Consider the following 19428-nt stretch of genomic DNA (forward strand, 5'->3'; position numbering starts at 1 on the left):
AATGTGTTACTTCCTCAAAAAACTTAAGCTCATGAGGCATGATCTACCACTCACAAAGCCACCTAACTATCCCTAATAAAACTGTCTCCAAATTCTCATAAATCCTAGCCCTAAGAATCCTCTCCATTAATTTGCCCACCACTGACTTAAGACTTACTAGTGTCTGACTCCCTGAATTATTCACATCATTTTCTTGAACAATGGAACATTTGTCATTCTCCAATCCTCTGGTATTGCTCCTGTGGCCTGTGAGCACGCAAAGATCATCAGTGCCCTGACAATCTTATCAATCACTTCCTGTAGTAACCTGGGGACTTACCTATTCTAATATTTTTCAAAAGCTCTAACACTGCCTCCTTCTTAAACTCGACATCCTGAAGCACATTAGCATGTTCTACATTGACTTCCATGTTTGTCAAAAGTCCCTCCCACTGGTGAACACTGAAGCAAAGTATTCATTAAAGATCTCCCCTACTTCTACCTCCAAGCACATTTCCTCCTTTATCCCTGAGTGGTCTGTAGTCATCCTCTGTATGGATTGCCTTTGGGTTTTCCTTAATCCTACTTACCAAGGCCCTCTCATGTCCCCTTCTTGCTCTCCTTAGTCCATTCTTTCTTATCAGCTCTTTCCTGGCTGCTTTATAATTCGAGCTTGGCTGATTTTTTGCTTCTAAAACCTTAAGTATGCTTCCTTTTTCCTTTTAACTAAAAGTTCCACCTCTCTTTATCAACTATGTTTCCTTTAAATTGCCATCCTTTTCCCATCTGAGTGAGACAAACTTATCCAGAACTCCATGCAAGTGCCCCCTAAACAATCTCCACATTTCAGCAACACACACAAAATGCTGGTGGAACACAGCAGGCCAGGCAGCATCTATAGGAAGAAGTACAGTCAACGTTTCAAGCCAAGATCCTTGGTCAGGACTAACTGAAAGAAAAGATAGACAGATATTTATCCCTCCCCCTCCTGTCTTCTATCATTTCGGATCTCCCCCTCCCCCTCCCACTTTCAAAACTCTTACTATCTTTTCTTTCAGTTAGTCCTGATGAAGGGTCTTGGCCTGAAACATCAACTGCACTTCTTCCTATAGATGCTGCCTGGCTTGCTGCATTCCACCAGCATTTTGCGCGTATTGCTTGAATTTCCAACATCTGCAAATTTCCCTGTGTCCACATTTCAGCAGTGCATTTCCCTGAGAACATCTATTCCCAATTTACACTCCCAAGTTCTTGTCTCATACCATCTTAATTAGCCCTTCCCCTATTAAATATGTTCCCATACCATGTGCTTTTGTCCTTGTCTGTGGCTATGCTAAAGGTCAGAGAGTTGTGGTCACTATCTCTGAAAAGCTCACCCACCTAGAAGTCTGTCACTTGATCAGGTTCATTGCCTCTTACTAGATTTAATAATAGCCTCTCCTCATGGTGCAAGTGTGGAACAAGTTGCCAGCAGAGGTCATAGATGCATATTCAGTTGTGATATTTAAGAGAAATTTGGATAGGTACATGAATGGGAGGGATTTGGTCTTGTAGGTGGGACTAGACATAAGATCAGGTTGGCATGGACTCATGGAAGGGACTGTTTAGGTGCTGTAGTAACCTATTCCCAAGGCATTTCCACCATCTACAAGGTGTAGGTCAAAAGTGTGTGGAATGCCCTTAATCTGCTTGGATGAATGCAGCATCACCAACTTTCAAAAAGCTGAAGACAGCCTGGTTAATGACCTAACATCATTCCCACTGCCACTGGCACACAAGGGCTGTAATGCTCACTCAATTACTCTACCAAAGAATTCTGACAGAACTTTATAAACTGAAAACCTCAACTATTAACAAAGAAAGGGCACAAGTGCATGGGAACACCACCACCTTTAGGTTCTGCTCCAAAAGTCACGTCCATCTGATTAGAAAATATGACACCACTTACTCATCTATATCCTGGCCCTCCCTACCTAATAATTTATGAGAATGGATGCACCAAAAGGACTGCAGCAATTCAAGAAGGTGGTTCACCACTACCTTCAGGGCAACCAATGATGGGCAATAAATGCCCATCTTGCTATCGATACCCATATCCTAAATTTAAATCTTGAATATATGAAGATGTGTATTAATGATTTGTTACCAAATGGATAAAACTTAACCTCTGCAGTCTGAATAACCAATATCTAATCCTTGATCAAATAATTGATATAAACTGAAGTACACTGCCATGGTTCACTTATGTCTCTTGAATTTTAGATTACTTCTCGGATTTTTTTGGCTACTTTCTACTAAAAATTATTAGACCATAAGATATGAGAGCAGAATTAGATCATTTGTCCCACCGAGTTTGCTCTGCTGTTTCGTCATTGCTAATCCATTTTTCTTCTAATTCATTTCCAGTGAATACAGACACAGAGCCATCAAACACTGTTCATAAGACAAGATTGAATAATCTTGGAATCATTTCCATGAACCTCCTTAGAACCCTCTCCAGTTTCGGCACATCCTTTCTAAGATAAGGGGCCCAAAACTGCTCATAATTCTCCAAGTGAGACCTCACTAGTGCTTTAGAAATCTCAACATTACATCCTTGCTTTTATATTCTAGTCCTGTTCAAATGAATGCTAACATTGCATTTGCCTTCTTTGCCGCAGGCTCAACCTGCAAATTAATCTTCAGAGAATCCTACACAAGGACTTCCAAGTCCCTTTGTGCCTCATTTTTTTTGTATTTTCTCTCCATTTAGGAAGTAGTTTACCCTTCCATTTCTTCTTCCAAAGTGCATGACTATACACTTTCCAACACTGTATTCCATCTGCCACTTCTTCTCCCATTCTCCTAATCTGTCTAAGTCCTTCTGTAGCCTCTCTACTTCTTCAAAGCTACTTGCCCCTACACCTATCATCATATCGTCTGCAAACTTCGCAACAAAGCCATCAATTCCATCATGCAAATCATTGACATATAACATAAAAAGAATCAGTCCTAACATCAACCCCTGTGGAATACCACTAGTCACCAGCAGCCAACCAGAAAAGGCTCTTTTTATTCCCAATCTTTGTCTCCTGCCGATCAGCCACTGCTTTATCCATGCTAGAATCTCTCCTGTAATACCATGGGCTCGTAGCTTGTTAAGCAACCTCATGTGTGGCACCTTGTCAAGTGCCTTCTGAAAATCCAATTACACAATCAACCAATTCTCCTTTGTCTAGCCTGCTTGTTACTTCTTCAAATAATTCTATCAGATTTGTCAGACAAGATTTTCCCATGAGCAAACCATGCTGACTTCGGCCTATTTTATCATATGCCTCCAAGTACCCTGAGACCTGATCCTTAACAATTCCCAACCACTGAGATCAGACTAACTGGCCTGTAATTTCTTTTCTCTGCCTCTCTCAGATCTTGAAGACTGGAGTGACTTTTGCAATTTTCCAGTCTTCTGGAACCATTCTGAAATCTGGTGATTCTTGAAAGATTATTACTAATGCCTCCACAATCTCTTCAGCCACCTCTCTCAGAACCCTGGGGTATATACTGTCTAGTCCAGATGACTTATCTACCTTCTGACTTCTCAGTTTTTTAAAGAAAATTCTTCCTAGTAATGGTAACTTCACACATTTCATGACCCCTGACACCTGGAGCTTCCACCATGGCGCTAGTGACTTTCACAGTAAAGACTGATGCAAAATACTTATTCAGTTTATCTGCCATTTCCTTGTACCCCATTACTACCTCTCCAGCATTGTTTTCCAGTGGTCCAATATCCACTGTTGCTTCTCTTTTACACTTTATGTATCTGAAGGAATGTTTGGTATCCTCTTTAACATCATTGGCTAGTTTACTTTCATATTCCATCTTTACCTTCGTGACTTTTTTAGTTGCCTTCTGTTGGTTTTTAAAAGCTTCCCAACCCTCTAGCTTCCCACTAATTTTTGCTCTATTATATGCTCTCACTTTGGTTTTTATGTTGGCTTTGACTTCTTTCCTTTAGAATACTTCTTCCTCTTTGGGATGTATTTATCCTGTTCCTTTCAAATTGCTTCAAGAAATTCCAGCCATTGCTGCTCTGCCCTGCCAGTGTTCTTTTTCAGTCAATTCTAGCCAACTCCGCTCTCGTGCCTCTGTAATTTCCTTTACTCCACTGTAATATTGATACATCTGACTTTAGCTTCTCTTTCTCAAATTCAATCATATTATGATCACTTGCCCCAAAGGATTCTTTTACCTTAAGCTCTCTAATCAATTCCAGTTCATTGCACAACACCCAGTAAATAGCTGATCCTCTAGTGAGCTCAACCACAAGCTGTTCTTAAAAAGCCATCTTGCAGGTATTCTAGAAATTCCCCCACTTGGGATCTAGCACACATCTGATTTTCCCAATCTACCTGCATATTGAAGTCCCCCATTATTATTGTTACATTGCCCTTTTGGCATGCATTTTGTATCTCCCACTGTACTTTGTAGACCACATCTTTACTACTGTTTGGGTGTCTGTTTACAACTACCATCAGGGTCTTTTTACCCTTGCAGTTCCTTAGTTCTACCCTCAATGATTCAACACCTTCTATGTCACCTCTTTCTAATGATTTGATTTCTTTCTTTAACCAACAGAGTAACCTGCCTGTCCTTTCGATACATTAAGCTCCCAGCTATAGTCTTCTTTCAGCCACGATTCTTACATCATACATACCAATCTGTAACTGTGCTACAAGTTCATCTATGTTACTATGATGGATTAAGTTATAAGTACTTATAAGGTTTCTTTGGATGCACATTTAATTTTTTTTTGTATTTTCATTATGTAAGCATGATGTTCGTGTAGAATTGTAGTTTATTTTTACTACAGTACCTTGATTCTACAGCTGTTGCTTAAAAACCTCTCCTCTGTTTTCAACAGGAAAAAAGTGCACTTATGGTCATAAATGTAAGTACTATCATCCAGAAAGAGGTACACAGCCTCAGCGTTCTGTGGCAGATGAACTACGTGCTAGTGCAAAGAATTCAATAATGAAAACAAATGAAGGATTGGTGAAGAGCAACAGTGTTCCATCTAACAACAAAACTGAGGCTATATTTGATATCAAACATATAGCTCCAAAACGACAATCTGATCCAACTATTCAAACCTCTCTTTTTAATGCAGTTGAAGAGCAACTTTGTAATAAAACCAGACTGGAAACCAGGTCTGTGCCCTCTCTCATTAGTGCATCCAGTGCTTCAAGTGGATTAATCCCAGGTAGTGCCAGATCAGGTTCTGGCATGCACTTTGTGACACAAGAACAAGGAATGCCATTGCAGTTTCCAGCAGTTCTAGTAAATAGTCCCCATGGAACACACATGTCGTATAATAACCAACGCCCAAAGTGTGACTCTCCTGTTGATGGAAGTTATTATTCCATGATGAATCCTTATCCTAATCTTACTTTACCTGGTACACACAGCCCTGATCAGTTTTCTGTAGACAAACAATACAGATTAAACCAGGTAGGTTCTGAATGCAGCAGTGAAGGTAGTGTCAGCTGTGGTAGCAGTGATTCATATGCTGGATATAATGAGCATACCTACCGAAGTTCTCCTGTTATAATGCTTGAGGAAAATCTTAAATGTCCTCAGCTTCATAAGCAACATAAACCGCTTCATGGATATCATGATAATTTATCAAGAGTTCCAACTTACAATAAAGAAGAGCAAAAGTCAATGCACAAAGCTTCAGTCCCTTGCATGACATCACATTTGCCACACACAGTGATTGGAGCTCAGTCCAGTTGTCCAGGTGAGTATTGTACAGTATCTCACAATGCCCATCACCCTCAGAATATGCATTTGAGAACAGCAGTAGGAACTACAAGGGTAGAAAGCTTTCCAGACTCTCATTTGTATGAAAATCAACCAGTGAGACAAAGAAAACCTTGCATAGATCAGGAAATGTATGCCAGTTGGAATAGGCTTGGTTATAGTGTGGACATTTGCAATTACCTACAGGGATTTTCATTACCTAATAATCCCACACAGCCATGCTATGATCAATTTACATTCCAAAGCCTACCTGAGAAAAGGGAACAAACCTGGAGGATGCCATGGAGTGGTCTACCAATTGAGCATCTGAATTCACAAAGATTTCCGGATGCTCGTGAAAAGGTTTTCACAAATTTGTGCAACATATTTCCATCTGAACTTGTGCGGATGGTAATGAAAAGAAATCCTTACATGATCGATGCTGAAAAGCTCGCAGCAGCTATTCTAGTTGAAAAGTCAAAACTGGGTTATTGAATTTAAATGCATCATCTTGGTGTTCTTATTTCTCAGCCCAAATGCTGAGGTAGCTTACATTTGTGAGATTATTCAGAAGATAAAATACTATATTTCCTATACAAAAGGGAATATTTTGTGTTTTCATAACTACCTTTTAGACTTTGTATTATTTAAAGCTACAGTTTTCCATAGGAAAATATAAACTGTGTATTTTAAAGCACCTTTTAAATATTTACTTGTGATAAAATTTACTATTTTAATCTGATACAGCAGTATTAGTAAGCCTGAGTTTTTTTTTCACAATGCATTTAGTGGCTTTTGGCACTTTTTCTTCAGCATTTAATGAAGTATTAATGGTAAAGATATATTAGTGCAGGTTCCTTTATTACCACTAATTGAATAGTGTGATAAGAACATCTCTGATTTCCAATTAATGATAATTAAAAGCCAAGTAGAAATGCTTATGATATGTATTATTTCAGGATGTAATAATTGAAGTTGCAATTAAAAGCACCCTTTTAAATTTATTTTAAAATATATTCTAACCTTTTTAATGCACTAGGTCTGTGGTGTTATGAGAAAGCCTGATTTATCTTGCCACATTTTTTTTTACGAAGTGGAAACAAACAGATAATCTGTTTAATTTCAGTAAGTGTTGTTTCTGGTATTGTTAACGGATTTTTGTCTGCTGCAGTGCTATGGTTGTCATACATGTTAGCAATCAGTTCTATTTAACTGTTGAGTATACTGCAACTGCAAGCAAAATCCAGAATATAGCAGAAATGACCTTTCATTGTTGATGCAAATTGTATCTGTTATAAAAATGAAATCTGTAATAGTTTTAAATTTGTACTTGTGTGAGTGAGATTAGGGATCATTTGGGCGGCATTTTACCAGATCCTTGAAATAAACCATTGGTTTACAGAATTGTTCAAACTTTCCTTTCACTAGTTAGGAAAACTGACTTAGAATACTGCCAACTGAACAGCAAAATCCTATATTTGGTTCTTGTGTGTTTCTCTTCGCAGATATTAAACAGATCTGCACAGGGTAACACATACAAACACTGTTCAGTACTGTTTTTTAATATCTTAAATTGAAGCTCAAGTTACAAGGAGTTTGATCACTTCATATTTATTTTTCAGTTTATTCTTGTTTCTGTAGTTTCCTGGTTTGAATTTTCACAGAACTGAGTTTCATTTCTTTATAGTCAGGCTGCAAGCTATACAAAGGAATCTTACATACCTTTTTTTTTTAAAAACATAGGTAAAATTGCTATAAATGTATGCCTACTTAATAGATTCCTAGTTGTTAAATTAATTGTGTTCAGGAAAATAACCATAGTTTTAGCTTTGCAGCATGATCAATTTATTTAATATGCAAATGAATGTATGCAAAATACACCGAAAGGAAATAAAATTTTAAAAATCTAATTGCCTGCCATTATGAAAGAGGATCTAGTGCATTCCTGGCATACATGACAAATAAACTCTTCTCGGGTTTCTAGCTGGGTACAACCGATGTTTCGATGACAAACTCTAAGAAGATGGCAGTTTGTCATTAAAACTTTGGTTATAATCGATAGCTATACCCAGCTGGAAGCCCAAGAAGAGTTCATTATATTGATACTTGTCTGAGGGTGAATTTTTTTTAAAATCAGAAATGAAAATTCTATTTCTCAGAACCTATTCAGTACTGCACAATATCAAATTTCTGATTTTGCTGCACATTTTTTTTCAGACTCACTATTGAATGACCAATTCACCTTTTTCTTTCACTTTTTACTCAAAACGAGTTTATGCATTCCATGCATATCATCTTGCAGCCAGATCAAAAGTAAATGAGACTTGCATATTTGAATGGATATTTTGTATTTCAATGTGCATAATATATCAGTTTAACAAATGAATTACAAAATTTCAGGGAACATGGTAAAATGGATCCTAAAACCACGTCCAACACACCTAATAGAATAACCTTTTCACTACTTGTGTGACACTATGTGTGACAGTAAGTAGATTTGGGTAAGAATGCTTTTTTAACGGGGCATTGTGCTTATAGACATAACTGATACTCTGAACCATGTTCAGTACATTTCCAAAATAAATTGTAATATACAATATTCTTTTTCTCATCTACAGTACAGTGCTGTTGATTTTTGAATTGCACGCATCCCAGTATCATTGTAAGGCTCCAAGTTTGTAATGGTACTATAAAATCTAGTGTATCTATTGAAAAGTTTATAAGGAATTTTGTATGCCTTTATCAGTACTAGAATTTTGAAATAATATTCATGAATAATTATTTTATTGTTTTCCATTTTGTCAACTGATTAATTTGTTTTGAGCTACAATAGTATTTAATTGTACCATTTTATATTATATTCATCATTTTGAAAATGTAACTAATAGTTGAGTTTATAATAAAGCATTTCAAATGTGATTTTGCATTTGAAAATCAAATGTGAGTTTGCTGAACAGCTTCTGTATAATGCAGCTGACATTCATGCATATTATTGTAGGTTAAAAACTAATTTTACTGTCATTTTAAGCCAAATCAGTCTTGTGTCCTATTATAACTAATTACAATTTTAACTCATTGGGTAAATGATCAGGCATACAAACTCAAAGTTACTTCGTGGTAACTTTTATATTTTAATGCAAGACAACATTGGGGTCAATTTTTGACTAAAGTTTTAATCTTGTTAGTATTTTTTTAACATTGCATGTCAAACTAATGCACTATTATTCATCACATTGGTTTCTAAGATAAATTCATACTTTAAGATGTGCAAATGATGTCTATCACAAAAAGTAGGTATCAGGAAATCCATAAATCTTGCCTTATGATTCATATAAAATGTGATATAAAATACATAAATCTACCCATTTTGTCATTTCACTGTTAATTTTAATGTTTGACATTGACAACAATTAAACATTGAATGGGAGGGAGGGTGATGAAGGGGGTATGTATCTTAAAATTCCTTATTGTGATATCTTCAATAGTATTTCTTACAAGTGTATACATTGTAATAATCACTGCTTGTACATTAAAACAATCATAATGTATGTAGAGTTCAATTAAAATAGTTGTGCAAGTTTTTTAAACCTTGTGAGATTGTATAACTTTAAAAGGGTTTATATGGAATATGTAAGATGAATGCACTATTAATAATTCTAACATTGTAAGCATTACTATGATATAGTTCAGTTTGACTTTTGCTAAAACTGGTTTTTATATAGTGCTTAATTGAGGCATTTAGAAAGACACATTAACAAGCATGAAATTTAGGAAGAGATCACATGCAGGAAGTGGAAGTTAAATTGGCATCATGGTCAGCACAGAAATCATTGGTAATAGGATATATTCCTATGCTGTGTGTTCTGTTTTGCTGTCACTTAGGTAAGCAGCAATCAAACCTGAATTTTTGTTAGCAATATAATTTGTGTAAATACTTTAAAATCTTCCACAACTTTCAGAATCAGATTCAGTATTACTAGCATATATTGTGAAATGTTGTTTTGCAGTAGCAGTACATTACTATATATTAGTGCAAAAAGAGGAAAAAATAGTGATGTAATATTCATGGGATCTTTGTCCAGAAATCTGATGGCAGAGGGGAAGAAGCTGTTTCTGAAACATTGAGTGTGTCTTCAGGCTACTTTACCACCTCCTCGATGGTAGTAATGGCAAGAGGATATGTCCTGGGTGACAAGTGTCCTTAATGATGGATATCACCTTTTTGAGGCATAGACTTTTGAAGGTGTCCTGGTTGCTGGGGAGGCTAGTGTCCATAATGGAGACGGCTGAGTTTACAACTTTCTGCAGCTTTTTCTGATCCTGTACAGTGTCCCCCTCCATACAAGATGATGCAACCAGTTAGAATGCTCCACAAATATCTGTAGAAATTTACAAGCGTTTTTAGTGACATACCAGTTCTCCTTAAACTCCTAATGAAATATAGTCGCTGTCATGCCTTCTTTGTAATTGCATCAATATGTTGGCCCAGGATAGATCTTCAGAGATGCTGACATGCAGGATCTTGAAACTGCTCACCTTTTCCACATCTGATCCCTTGATGAGGACTGGTGCGTGCTCCCTCAACTTCACTGACATTGAGTGAAAGGTGGTTGTTACAACACTACTCAACCAGCTGATCTCTCTACCCTGTATCCCTCATTGTCTATTAACTTTACTCCATTCACCCAATTTAGTGGAATTATCCTCATTGTTCTGATGTGTAATTCTTCCAAGTTTTACAAATCAACATTTTATAATCCTCTCACCTCTTCCTAAGGATATACACCAACATAGCTATGCCATCCCCTCCACCTACCTACCTGTCCTTTTGATACAATGTGTATCCTTGGATGTTAAACTCCTACCTGTAATACTCTTTCATACTTGTCAATCTGCAATTGCTCTGCAAGATCATCTACCTTATTTTGTATACTGCATGCATTCAAATACATCACCTTCAATCCTATATTTATCATCATTTTCAATTTTGTCCCCATTACACTGCAATTCATTCTATTGACTGCAAGTTTGCCCTATTATCTGCCTGTCCTTCCCAACAATCTCACTACACAGCATTTCTCAGCCCTATAATTCAGTTTCCCACCCCCTGTAAAATTAGTTTAAACCCGCCACAGCAGTTCTAGAAAACCTGCCTGCAAGAATATTGGTCCCCCTCAGGTTCCTGTGAAGTCTGCTCTTTTTGCACAGATCCTACCTTCCCCAGAAGCAATGCCAAAGATGCAGAAACCTGTTCCTCAGCCACACATTCATCTGCCATATCATCCAATTCTTACCTTCAATGGCACAGGCAGCAAACCAGAGATTACTACCCTGGAGATTTTTTTCCAGCTTTCTCCCTAAATTCTCTCTTCAAGACCACCTCCTCTTTCCTACCTATGTCATTGGTGATTACCAAGACTCCTGACTGCTCACTCTCCCCCCCCCCCCCCCCTTTGGAATGCTGTGGACCCAATTCGGAGGCCTCTGACTCTGGTACGGGGGGGGGGGGGGGGGGGGGAGGGAGGAAAATATACCATCCGGGTACCTCAATCGCAGCCACAGAATCTTGTCCGCCCCTCTCACTATGGAATCCCCTATCATTACTACAGCCCTCTTCCCTTCTAAGCCAGAGGGCCAGACTCAGTGCCAGAGACCCAATCGTTGCAGCTTCCCCATGATAGGTAGTTCTCTCCCCCCCCCCCCCCACCCCTCCCAACAACCATTATCCAAAATGGTATACTTATTGAAGGGAACAGTCACAGGGGTACTCTGCACTGGCTGCCCATTTACCTTCCCTCTTCTGACAGTCACCCAAGTACCTATGTCCTTTAATTGCATGCCTGTAGCTCTCATCACCTCAGGTTTGCCATATGAGCCCCAGATAGAGCTACAGCTCCAGTTCCTTAACACGTTCTCCAAGGAGCTGCAGCTCGATGTGATGCAGATGTGGTTATCTAGGAGACTGGAGTTTCCCCCAAATCTCAAAACAAAGAACAGCCCCTGGAGCCATCCTCACTGCACTATGTACAAACAGAGGACAAATGAAGAAAAACTTGCCAGGTACTTACCTCACCCAAGCCTGATGAGCCAAAGCCTCTCACTCCAGCACTGGTCCACTGACAATGGCTGGTCCATTTGTTCCTGCCTTATTTTTATTTGCCCTTGCTAATGAATCACAATTTAATTGGGCTGACAGAAAACACTTAAAACCATGTTTAGCCAACATCTACACTGTCCCTTGGGCATCCACTACTTCCAAAGAACAGTTTTTCAGCTTTTGTGTAATATTCTACAATGACCAATAGCCCTCAGATGCATGGAGGGCCAAATCCTCAGGAAAAATTTGTCATCGCTATAATAAATGACCAAGCACTTTCTTCAAGGCTAATGCTACAAGTATCCCATTATTCCTTCTCAGAATCTTAATGTTGCAGAAAGATCAGCTCTATTTTTCTACATGCAGGAAAGTTGGAATTCAGCAGGCCTCAAGGACAGTCTTAACTGCATTTAACTTTTACCTCCAAAGTGAATTCTTACTGTTTTTCCATTGGTGGTATGTGGAACTGCCCTTGCAGTTGTGGTATCAGTCTCAGAAGCAAACTTTTTTTGATTGGCCCCATGTAAAACTATAAGCTCAAAAATTATGGAAAGGCACATAATTTGATCTAACATATGTGCAACACATTAGGCATGCAAATAGCTGGCTGTGTTAATTTATAAATAAAAATGTCTAGAAGTTGAGTAAAGGAAAGCCTGTTTTGGAAAATAGTCAAATTGTTAAATTAAACTGAGCATTGAGTTGAATGTTTCAAACATGTAAATTTACTCACATGCAAAACATTAATTTTATATTTAGTTTCAGAATACAATAAATCTATTCATTTGCAATGTGTCATGTTAATTTCACTTTTCAACTGGATTTTTAACTCGCCTTTTGTCATAATTTAGCGAAAGGTTCATTCAGGATCAGAGTACATGCTAAAATGTGTGCATAATTAAGTATATTAATAGTTCAGTACCAATTTTAAACTATGGAAACCTTCACTTGAGCACGAGAATTCAATCCAGAATTGTACAGAAAGGCAGACACTAGGACAGGTCACTGTTAGAACAGGTCATCCTCCATCAAGAGATGTACAGTTGCAAGAAAAAGTTTGTGAACCCTTTGCAATTACCTGGCTTGCTACATTAATTATGCAAAATGTGTTCTGATCTTCATCTTAGTAACTATAAATAGACAATCTGCCTAAACCAATAACACAAATAATTGTGCTTTTCGTGTCTTCATTGAATACATTGTTTAATCATTCACAGAGCAAGTTGAAAGAGTATGCAAATCTTTATATTTAATAACTGATAGAACCTCCTTGAGCAGTAATAACTTCCACCAAACGTTTCCTGTAGCTGCTGACCAGACCTGCACAATGACCAGGAGGAATTTTAGACCATTCTTTCATACAAAACTTTCAGTTCATCAATATTTCTGGGACATCTTACATGAAAAGCCCTCTTCAGGTCATGCCACAGCATCTCAATTGGATTAAGGTTGGGTCTCTGACTCGGCCATTCCAAAACATGAATTTTATCCTTTTTAAACCACTCTGTTGTTGATTTATTCATGTTTCAGATCATTGTCCTGTGGTGATGGACTGCTACCCTCTAAAATGTCTTAAATTTTGAATTCATTGTTCTCTCCAATGACTGCAAGCTGTCCAGTTCCTGAGGCAACAAAGCAGCCCCAAACCATGATGCTTCTTCAACCATTCTCTGCATAGCATCTTTTAATACCTCATGAAAAATTACACTTAAGCCTTTCATGCCTGAACCTGTACAATACTGAAAACAATTAGAGAAATGAAGGAGCAAAACTTGTTTTTATAATTTTATTGTTAACCAATGAATGTTCAAAGTAGTTATGCTCAGTTGTACAACACAGTACATGGTGCCAGGGAAAAGCATTTGTAGTTATTTTTAGAAGAAACAAACCAATGTATTTTGTAACAGGTGTTCTATAATGCTAGTGATAGCAACTTTAGCCTTTCAGTCAATATACACTGGAAACTTTCTTGGATGATCAAGGAGTTGCACAATTTTGTAAGTGGAACTCTAATCAGGATTACAGAATTATTAAACTGCATTGTCCAACACTGATACCAATGTACTAACATCAATGTTAGTGCGGACATTTCAGAAAAATCCACTGGAATCCACAGTATTTCAACTTGCTCTTGTAAATCTATTGTCCAGTATAAAAATACTAATGCTCATGCCTTAGTGCATGTTTCTATGCATTAACAGTATTACACTGCAAGTAGAAATACTTCAAAACATTTTTTAAGCATATGCACAACATTCACTAATCAGTCCTCAGAAATTGCCTTCTGTCCCTCTAGAAAAGTTTGGTATGCAATTACAAAAAAACTAGATGTTAACTCATGATGCAAATCAAAACTTTACCTGCAATTATAGTCACAAAGAGCGCAACAAAATTGTTCATTATTTCACCTACCAGGCATGTTAAATGCTCAACTATAAATGGCAATTTAAATAAACCATCATTACAGATATTGAATGCTGATTTATAATGCATAATACCAACAGGAGTTTAGCTGAACCAACTACAGAGGAAGCAAGGACAACAAATCAGAAGTGAATTTATTGCAGTGAATTGGTTATTCAGGAAATGTGGAGAGTTTGATAACAAATGTTAAAACACCACTCACTTGTCTGTCCTAATGTAATTTACCCATTACTTGAATTTTATTACGCCAGTTACCTCAAACATCATTCACCTGAAATGTGTGCACATACACATTTGGAAAAATGCATCCTGGGTTCCAACACAATTATTAAATGCAATACAAATACTTCTCAGCCAATTTTATTTCTAATGCACTGATTAGACCACTCTATATAGTAGGTATTGTAGCCATACACTTCAGATTTTAGAATAACAGGTACCAAAGATGCAAGAATTTTTTAAAAAAAAACATCTTTTATGTGATTTACATGTATTGAGAGGGTGTTTGATTGGCCATTCATCATGTGTATAATATTGAGGTAGTATACTGTCCCCACCTTGGGACTGATGTTTTCATATGCTCCCCTGCCAGAAAGGCCCAATATTAAGAATTGTTCACTAACAGATGCTGTATTAAATTTGATTTATGTAAACATAAAGCCCTATGACTCTTCATTACTTGCTGTGTCTTAGAGTAGTTTCTAGCTGAACTATTATCATTTAAGTCTTTGTGAACAGGTAGGCAAAGAAAACCATCTATGATGATAAGACATGAAACACCAACTTTAAAGATATTTAGTTTGATATTTTACTGTATTCAGATATTACATTTCAGTCACTGAAATTAGACCTGAATTATGCAGGCTTTGCCATTTAAGGCAGATTGCTTAAATCCTAAGTTGTTCTATACTAACTTTATACAACTGTTAAGAAAAGCTACAGAGATTAAGCCAACTTCACACATGCATTTTACTGATATTAAACATGCCTATTCAACAAAAAGCAACAGTATTTTCTGAGTAACTCCAGCTGTTAACTGTTGTGCTATAAAATGCTTTAAGGATAGTTACCAACTGCCTTAAAAAATTTACATCTAACTCCTGCAGATCTAACAAGTACAATACTTTGGCAAGGTGAATTAATGTTACAGTTCCAGAATGCTACTTGTTCCTCTGCTAGTGGTTCAGCTGTTTTAAAGAATATTATAAAGTAACTGCACTCTCACATAGCTTCAAATTCATCAATGCGCTGTTTTGTGTTGCCTTGTCGTATCTGTCGCAGGGTCTTGTATTTGTCACGGCCTGCCTTAACATTCTCCGCATGGATGACATCATTTACAGTCTTCTTCGTCTCATCACGGGCATGAGCCAATTCAGAACTTAATGCCTGTTAAACAAATTAAGTGGTTTCAAAAGAGGGAAAAAAAACATTTTAAATTAGAAAAATATAAACAAATATTTTAAGATTGAATATGCAAGGGAAATAAATGTTATTAATTATTAGAAGATTATTCATTCAGGAGTGTTTCATCCAGGGTACCAAATAATTCAGACAATATATTCAATTTCTAACTAAATTGCCTACTGTCTGGGACTTCATTTCAAAAGACTTCTTGTTTTTGCAGAGCTATCACACTTAAACAGATTTAGAATGGATAAAAATTATGAAATTAATTGCATAATTCCTTTAAAAATAAAGCATAATTGAAAAGCCATGTGAGTAAATCTGTGAGATTTTAGGGACAGTCAAAAACTCATTTCCTTTTCCGATCTGAAAAGCCAAGTATGTCAATGTGGTTCAAATTAAGTTACGTTTGCAGTGTGGTGCTTTTAGACCTCATATCTAAAAGCATTTAAAACTTCACCACTAAGATCCCACAGTGAGTGCAATAGGGTAGGTCATCATTGACCAGCAAATTAACTGGCTCAAAACATTAGGTATCCTACAGGGGACAATTCTAGTTCCTCATCCCCAGAATCAGTACATTGGCAAGGCACTTGACAAGGAACTGAAGTACGAGAAATAGGAATTTGATCATATTTGAGATAAACAATCTATAGGTTAGGTGAGGATTGAGATGGATTAATGATGGCATTTTAGGTAGATTCTCACCAAAAAACTTCAATAGTACTATGGAACCAATGTGCACCACAAAATTCAGGATCTGCCTGCATATGTGAAGTCCCATATTTGCTGATTGCACTTCACTGGCAATTCCCCAACTGTGCTCCCTGCAGAATGTTTGCTTATTGCCACTAGACCCATATCCCAGGACTTCCTCAGGGGCAACTTCTAGTAACATTAGTCTTGGTGCAGGAAAAGAAATCCTACTCACTTTCACAGAAGAAACAGTTGAAAGGGCCAAGGGAAAATATTAGACATGATTTTTCCAAAGTCCGCTTTAATGTTTTTAATTAACTCAGTGATTAAAAAAATAACTTGGTTCTAAATGTCAGGGATATTCAAAAGTTTTCAGCAGTGATGGGCAGAACAGGTTTGGTTCACCCATGACATTATATTATACAGTGCCTCTATTTTGGGTCCGAAAGATTTTATGGAATTCTTTGCAAGATACTTGGTCAACTTTCAAATTAATGAAAATTCAAGTACATTTTTGAAGACATACAATTTAACTGTCAACAACACTGCAAGATAAAAATGTAGAGTCAAGATTTCCTTGCATTCAATGATTTGACATGGATATATTTTGCATGAAGCTTCAAAGTCTTATTATTTTAAAAACTTAACCTACTTCAGAGCATACACTCAGTAGCCACTTTATTAGGTACCCTTGCATCAGAACAAGTATCAACTGCTGGCCAAATTACATTGTGCACTTCTCACACAGGCTTCCATATCTGCAAGTTGCAGATATTTGTCCAACATGACAAGTTTTGAGTGCTAACATGCTTCAAAAAGGTAATGTCTATAAGCAGGAAATCCTGCAACAAGTGAATAAAATTTACCAGTGGCTATGAGCAGAGATAAACAGGTTTGTTAACCACAAAACTGCGATTTGCAAGAAGCAAAATGAGCAAATAAAGATTGATGACAGAAATCCAAAAAGTAGAAAAGCTGAAACTTCAGTAGATCAGGTAACATCTGCAGAGTGTAAAACAGTATCTCAGACCTTCAGAGATAGCAAGTTAGAGATAAAACAGGGAAATACAGAGTGAGAAGAATGCACAGGGTGGAAAAGTAAGAGTAACTGACATGGTGCAAGGCAAAAGCAGACGAAACTTAAAAATCCAGAATGGCTCTAGCTCAAAAATAAACACAACATACAAGTCCACATGTATTTAAGCTTGTGCTGGGTTTCCTTAAGAAACTGCTTTTCAGAAAATAAACTCAACCGATTGCTCTTTCTTCTATATTAATTGATTTTGACCAGGAAATATTCAAAATGTGTTTAAAAAGTACAAAGATGATGAGACGGTATCAGAAGGAACCTGGCAGGCATAGATTGAGAAAGGCTGTTTTCTGGCAAAGAGATGCTTTATAAGTAGAAGGCCCTCAAAAGTGAAATATTGAGAATAGAGAATTAGTATGTTCCTGGTGAGATAAAAAGAAAGGCCAACAGGTTTAGGGAACCTTAGTTATTGAGGGATATGGACTAGTAAAGAGGTGGTAGCACATATCAGGCCTAGGCAGCTATGATCAAAAGAGGTACGAGCAGTACACAAAATGCAATAGAATATGGAGAAATCAGGAAGACTAAACAACATGGTTGCTCTGGAAGACAAAATGAAAGATAATCCCAAGGGCTTCTATAGTTACATTAAGAGCTAAAGGATAGCAAGGGACAAAATTGATCCCCTTAAACATCAGCATGATCATCTATGCATGGAGCCCAAAGAGACAGGAGAAGATCTTAAATGAACTTTCTGTATCTGTATTTACCTAGGAGAGACAGACTATGGAATTGAGGCAAATGAGTAGCGAGGTCATGGACTGTATCCAGATTAAGAAGAGTTGGTGCTAACTGTCTTGGAGGCAAATTAGGGTGAACAAATCCCCAGGGTAATATATACAAATGATGGAAGAATAGAAAATGGAATGAACCGTTGAGGTTTCCGGCCAACACACTTCCTTAGAACTGGAAAGGAAGGGAGAAGAAGCCAGAATAAGGTGGTGGGGGAGGGAAGTAATAAAAGCTTGAAGGTGATAGGTGAAACCAGTTGAGGGGAAGGAAGGTGGGTGGAGAGTAGGGATGAAGTGAAAAGTTGGGAGATAATAGGTGGAAGAGGTACGGGGCTGAAAAGAAGTAGACCATGGGAGAAAGGGAAGCTGGTGGTGGGGGGAGATGATCCTGCTGAAGATGGTGCAAGCTGCAGAGAATGATGTGTTGGATGTGGGGGCTCATGGCGTGTTAGGCAAGAGCAAGAGGAACTCTATCCCTGTGAAGGCGGTGGGTGAGGAAGGAAGTCTGGGAAATGGAAGATATGTGGGGGAGGGAAACCCTGTTCTTTGGAGGAGGAGAACATCTCAAATGTTCAGGAAAGGAAAGCCTCATACTTGGGAAGTGATGACAGAGACTGTGGAACTGAGAAAAGTAAATGGCATTTTTACAAGCGACAGGGTGGGAAGTAGTATGATAACTATCGTAAATACACTATACTTCTTCCCACTCTGTCCCTTGTACACTGTACTACTTCCCATCCGCATCACATCAAATCAGCAAGGATTGTGTCACAAGTGTTGCTACACCTCTGGTATCAACACAGCGTGCCCATAATTCACTAATCCTAACCATATATTTAATTAGCAGTACAGGGCAGAGGAATGTGGGAGCAAACCAAAGGACCTGGAGGAAAAATCGTCATGGGCAGAATATACAAACTCCTTACAGATGGCAGTAGGAATTGAACCACACTCTTACAGCTGGGGATGTAATAACATTAGACTAACTTCTTCTCCTTAGCCACAGGTGAGCTGACAGAGGACCGAAGGTTAACTAATGTTCCACTTCTCAAGAAAGCCAAGAATAAGCCGGTGATCTTGACATCAGTTGTGGATAAATTATTGGAAGATATTGTAAGGGATGAGGTATACAAGTATTTGGATAGACAGCAACTGATTAGAGATAATTAGCATGGCTTTTTACAGGTTTAATCAATACAGAGTATTTTGAGGTCGTTACCAAGAAG

General features: G+C 37.6%; 2 protein-coding genes across 4 annotated transcripts in view; one reads left to right on the forward strand and one right to left on the reverse strand.

Annotated features, from left to right (window-relative positions):
• LOC140726813 (probable ribonuclease ZC3H12C) overlaps positions 1 to 7164 on the forward strand; it is a 90349-nt gene extending 83185 nt beyond the window's left edge. For both annotated transcript variants that reach the window (XM_073043662.1, XM_073043663.1), the window contains one exon: positions 4883 to 7164. In XM_073043662.1, the coding sequence (XP_072899763.1) occupies positions 4883 to 6255 (1373 nt within the window). In that variant the 3' untranslated portion in view covers positions 6256 to 7164. The remainder of the gene's footprint in view (positions 1 to 4882) is intronic.
• A 6465-nt stretch (positions 7165 to 13629) lies between these two features.
• The window catches only part of LOC140726815 (radixin), an 84528-nt gene continuing 78729 nt past the window's right edge, over positions 13630 to 19428 (reverse strand). For both annotated transcript variants that reach the window (XM_073043664.1, XM_073043665.1), the window contains exon 14: positions 13630 to 15667. In XM_073043664.1, coding sequence (XP_072899765.1) covers positions 15503 to 15667 — 165 coding nt within the window. In that variant the 3' untranslated portion in view covers positions 13630 to 15502. The remainder of the gene's footprint in view (positions 15668 to 19428) is intronic.

Source organism: Hemitrygon akajei, chromosome 4, assembly GCF_048418815.1.
Source record: "Hemitrygon akajei chromosome 4, sHemAka1.3, whole genome shotgun sequence".
NCBI lineage: Eukaryota > Metazoa > Chordata > Chondrichthyes > Myliobatiformes > Dasyatidae > Hemitrygon > Hemitrygon akajei.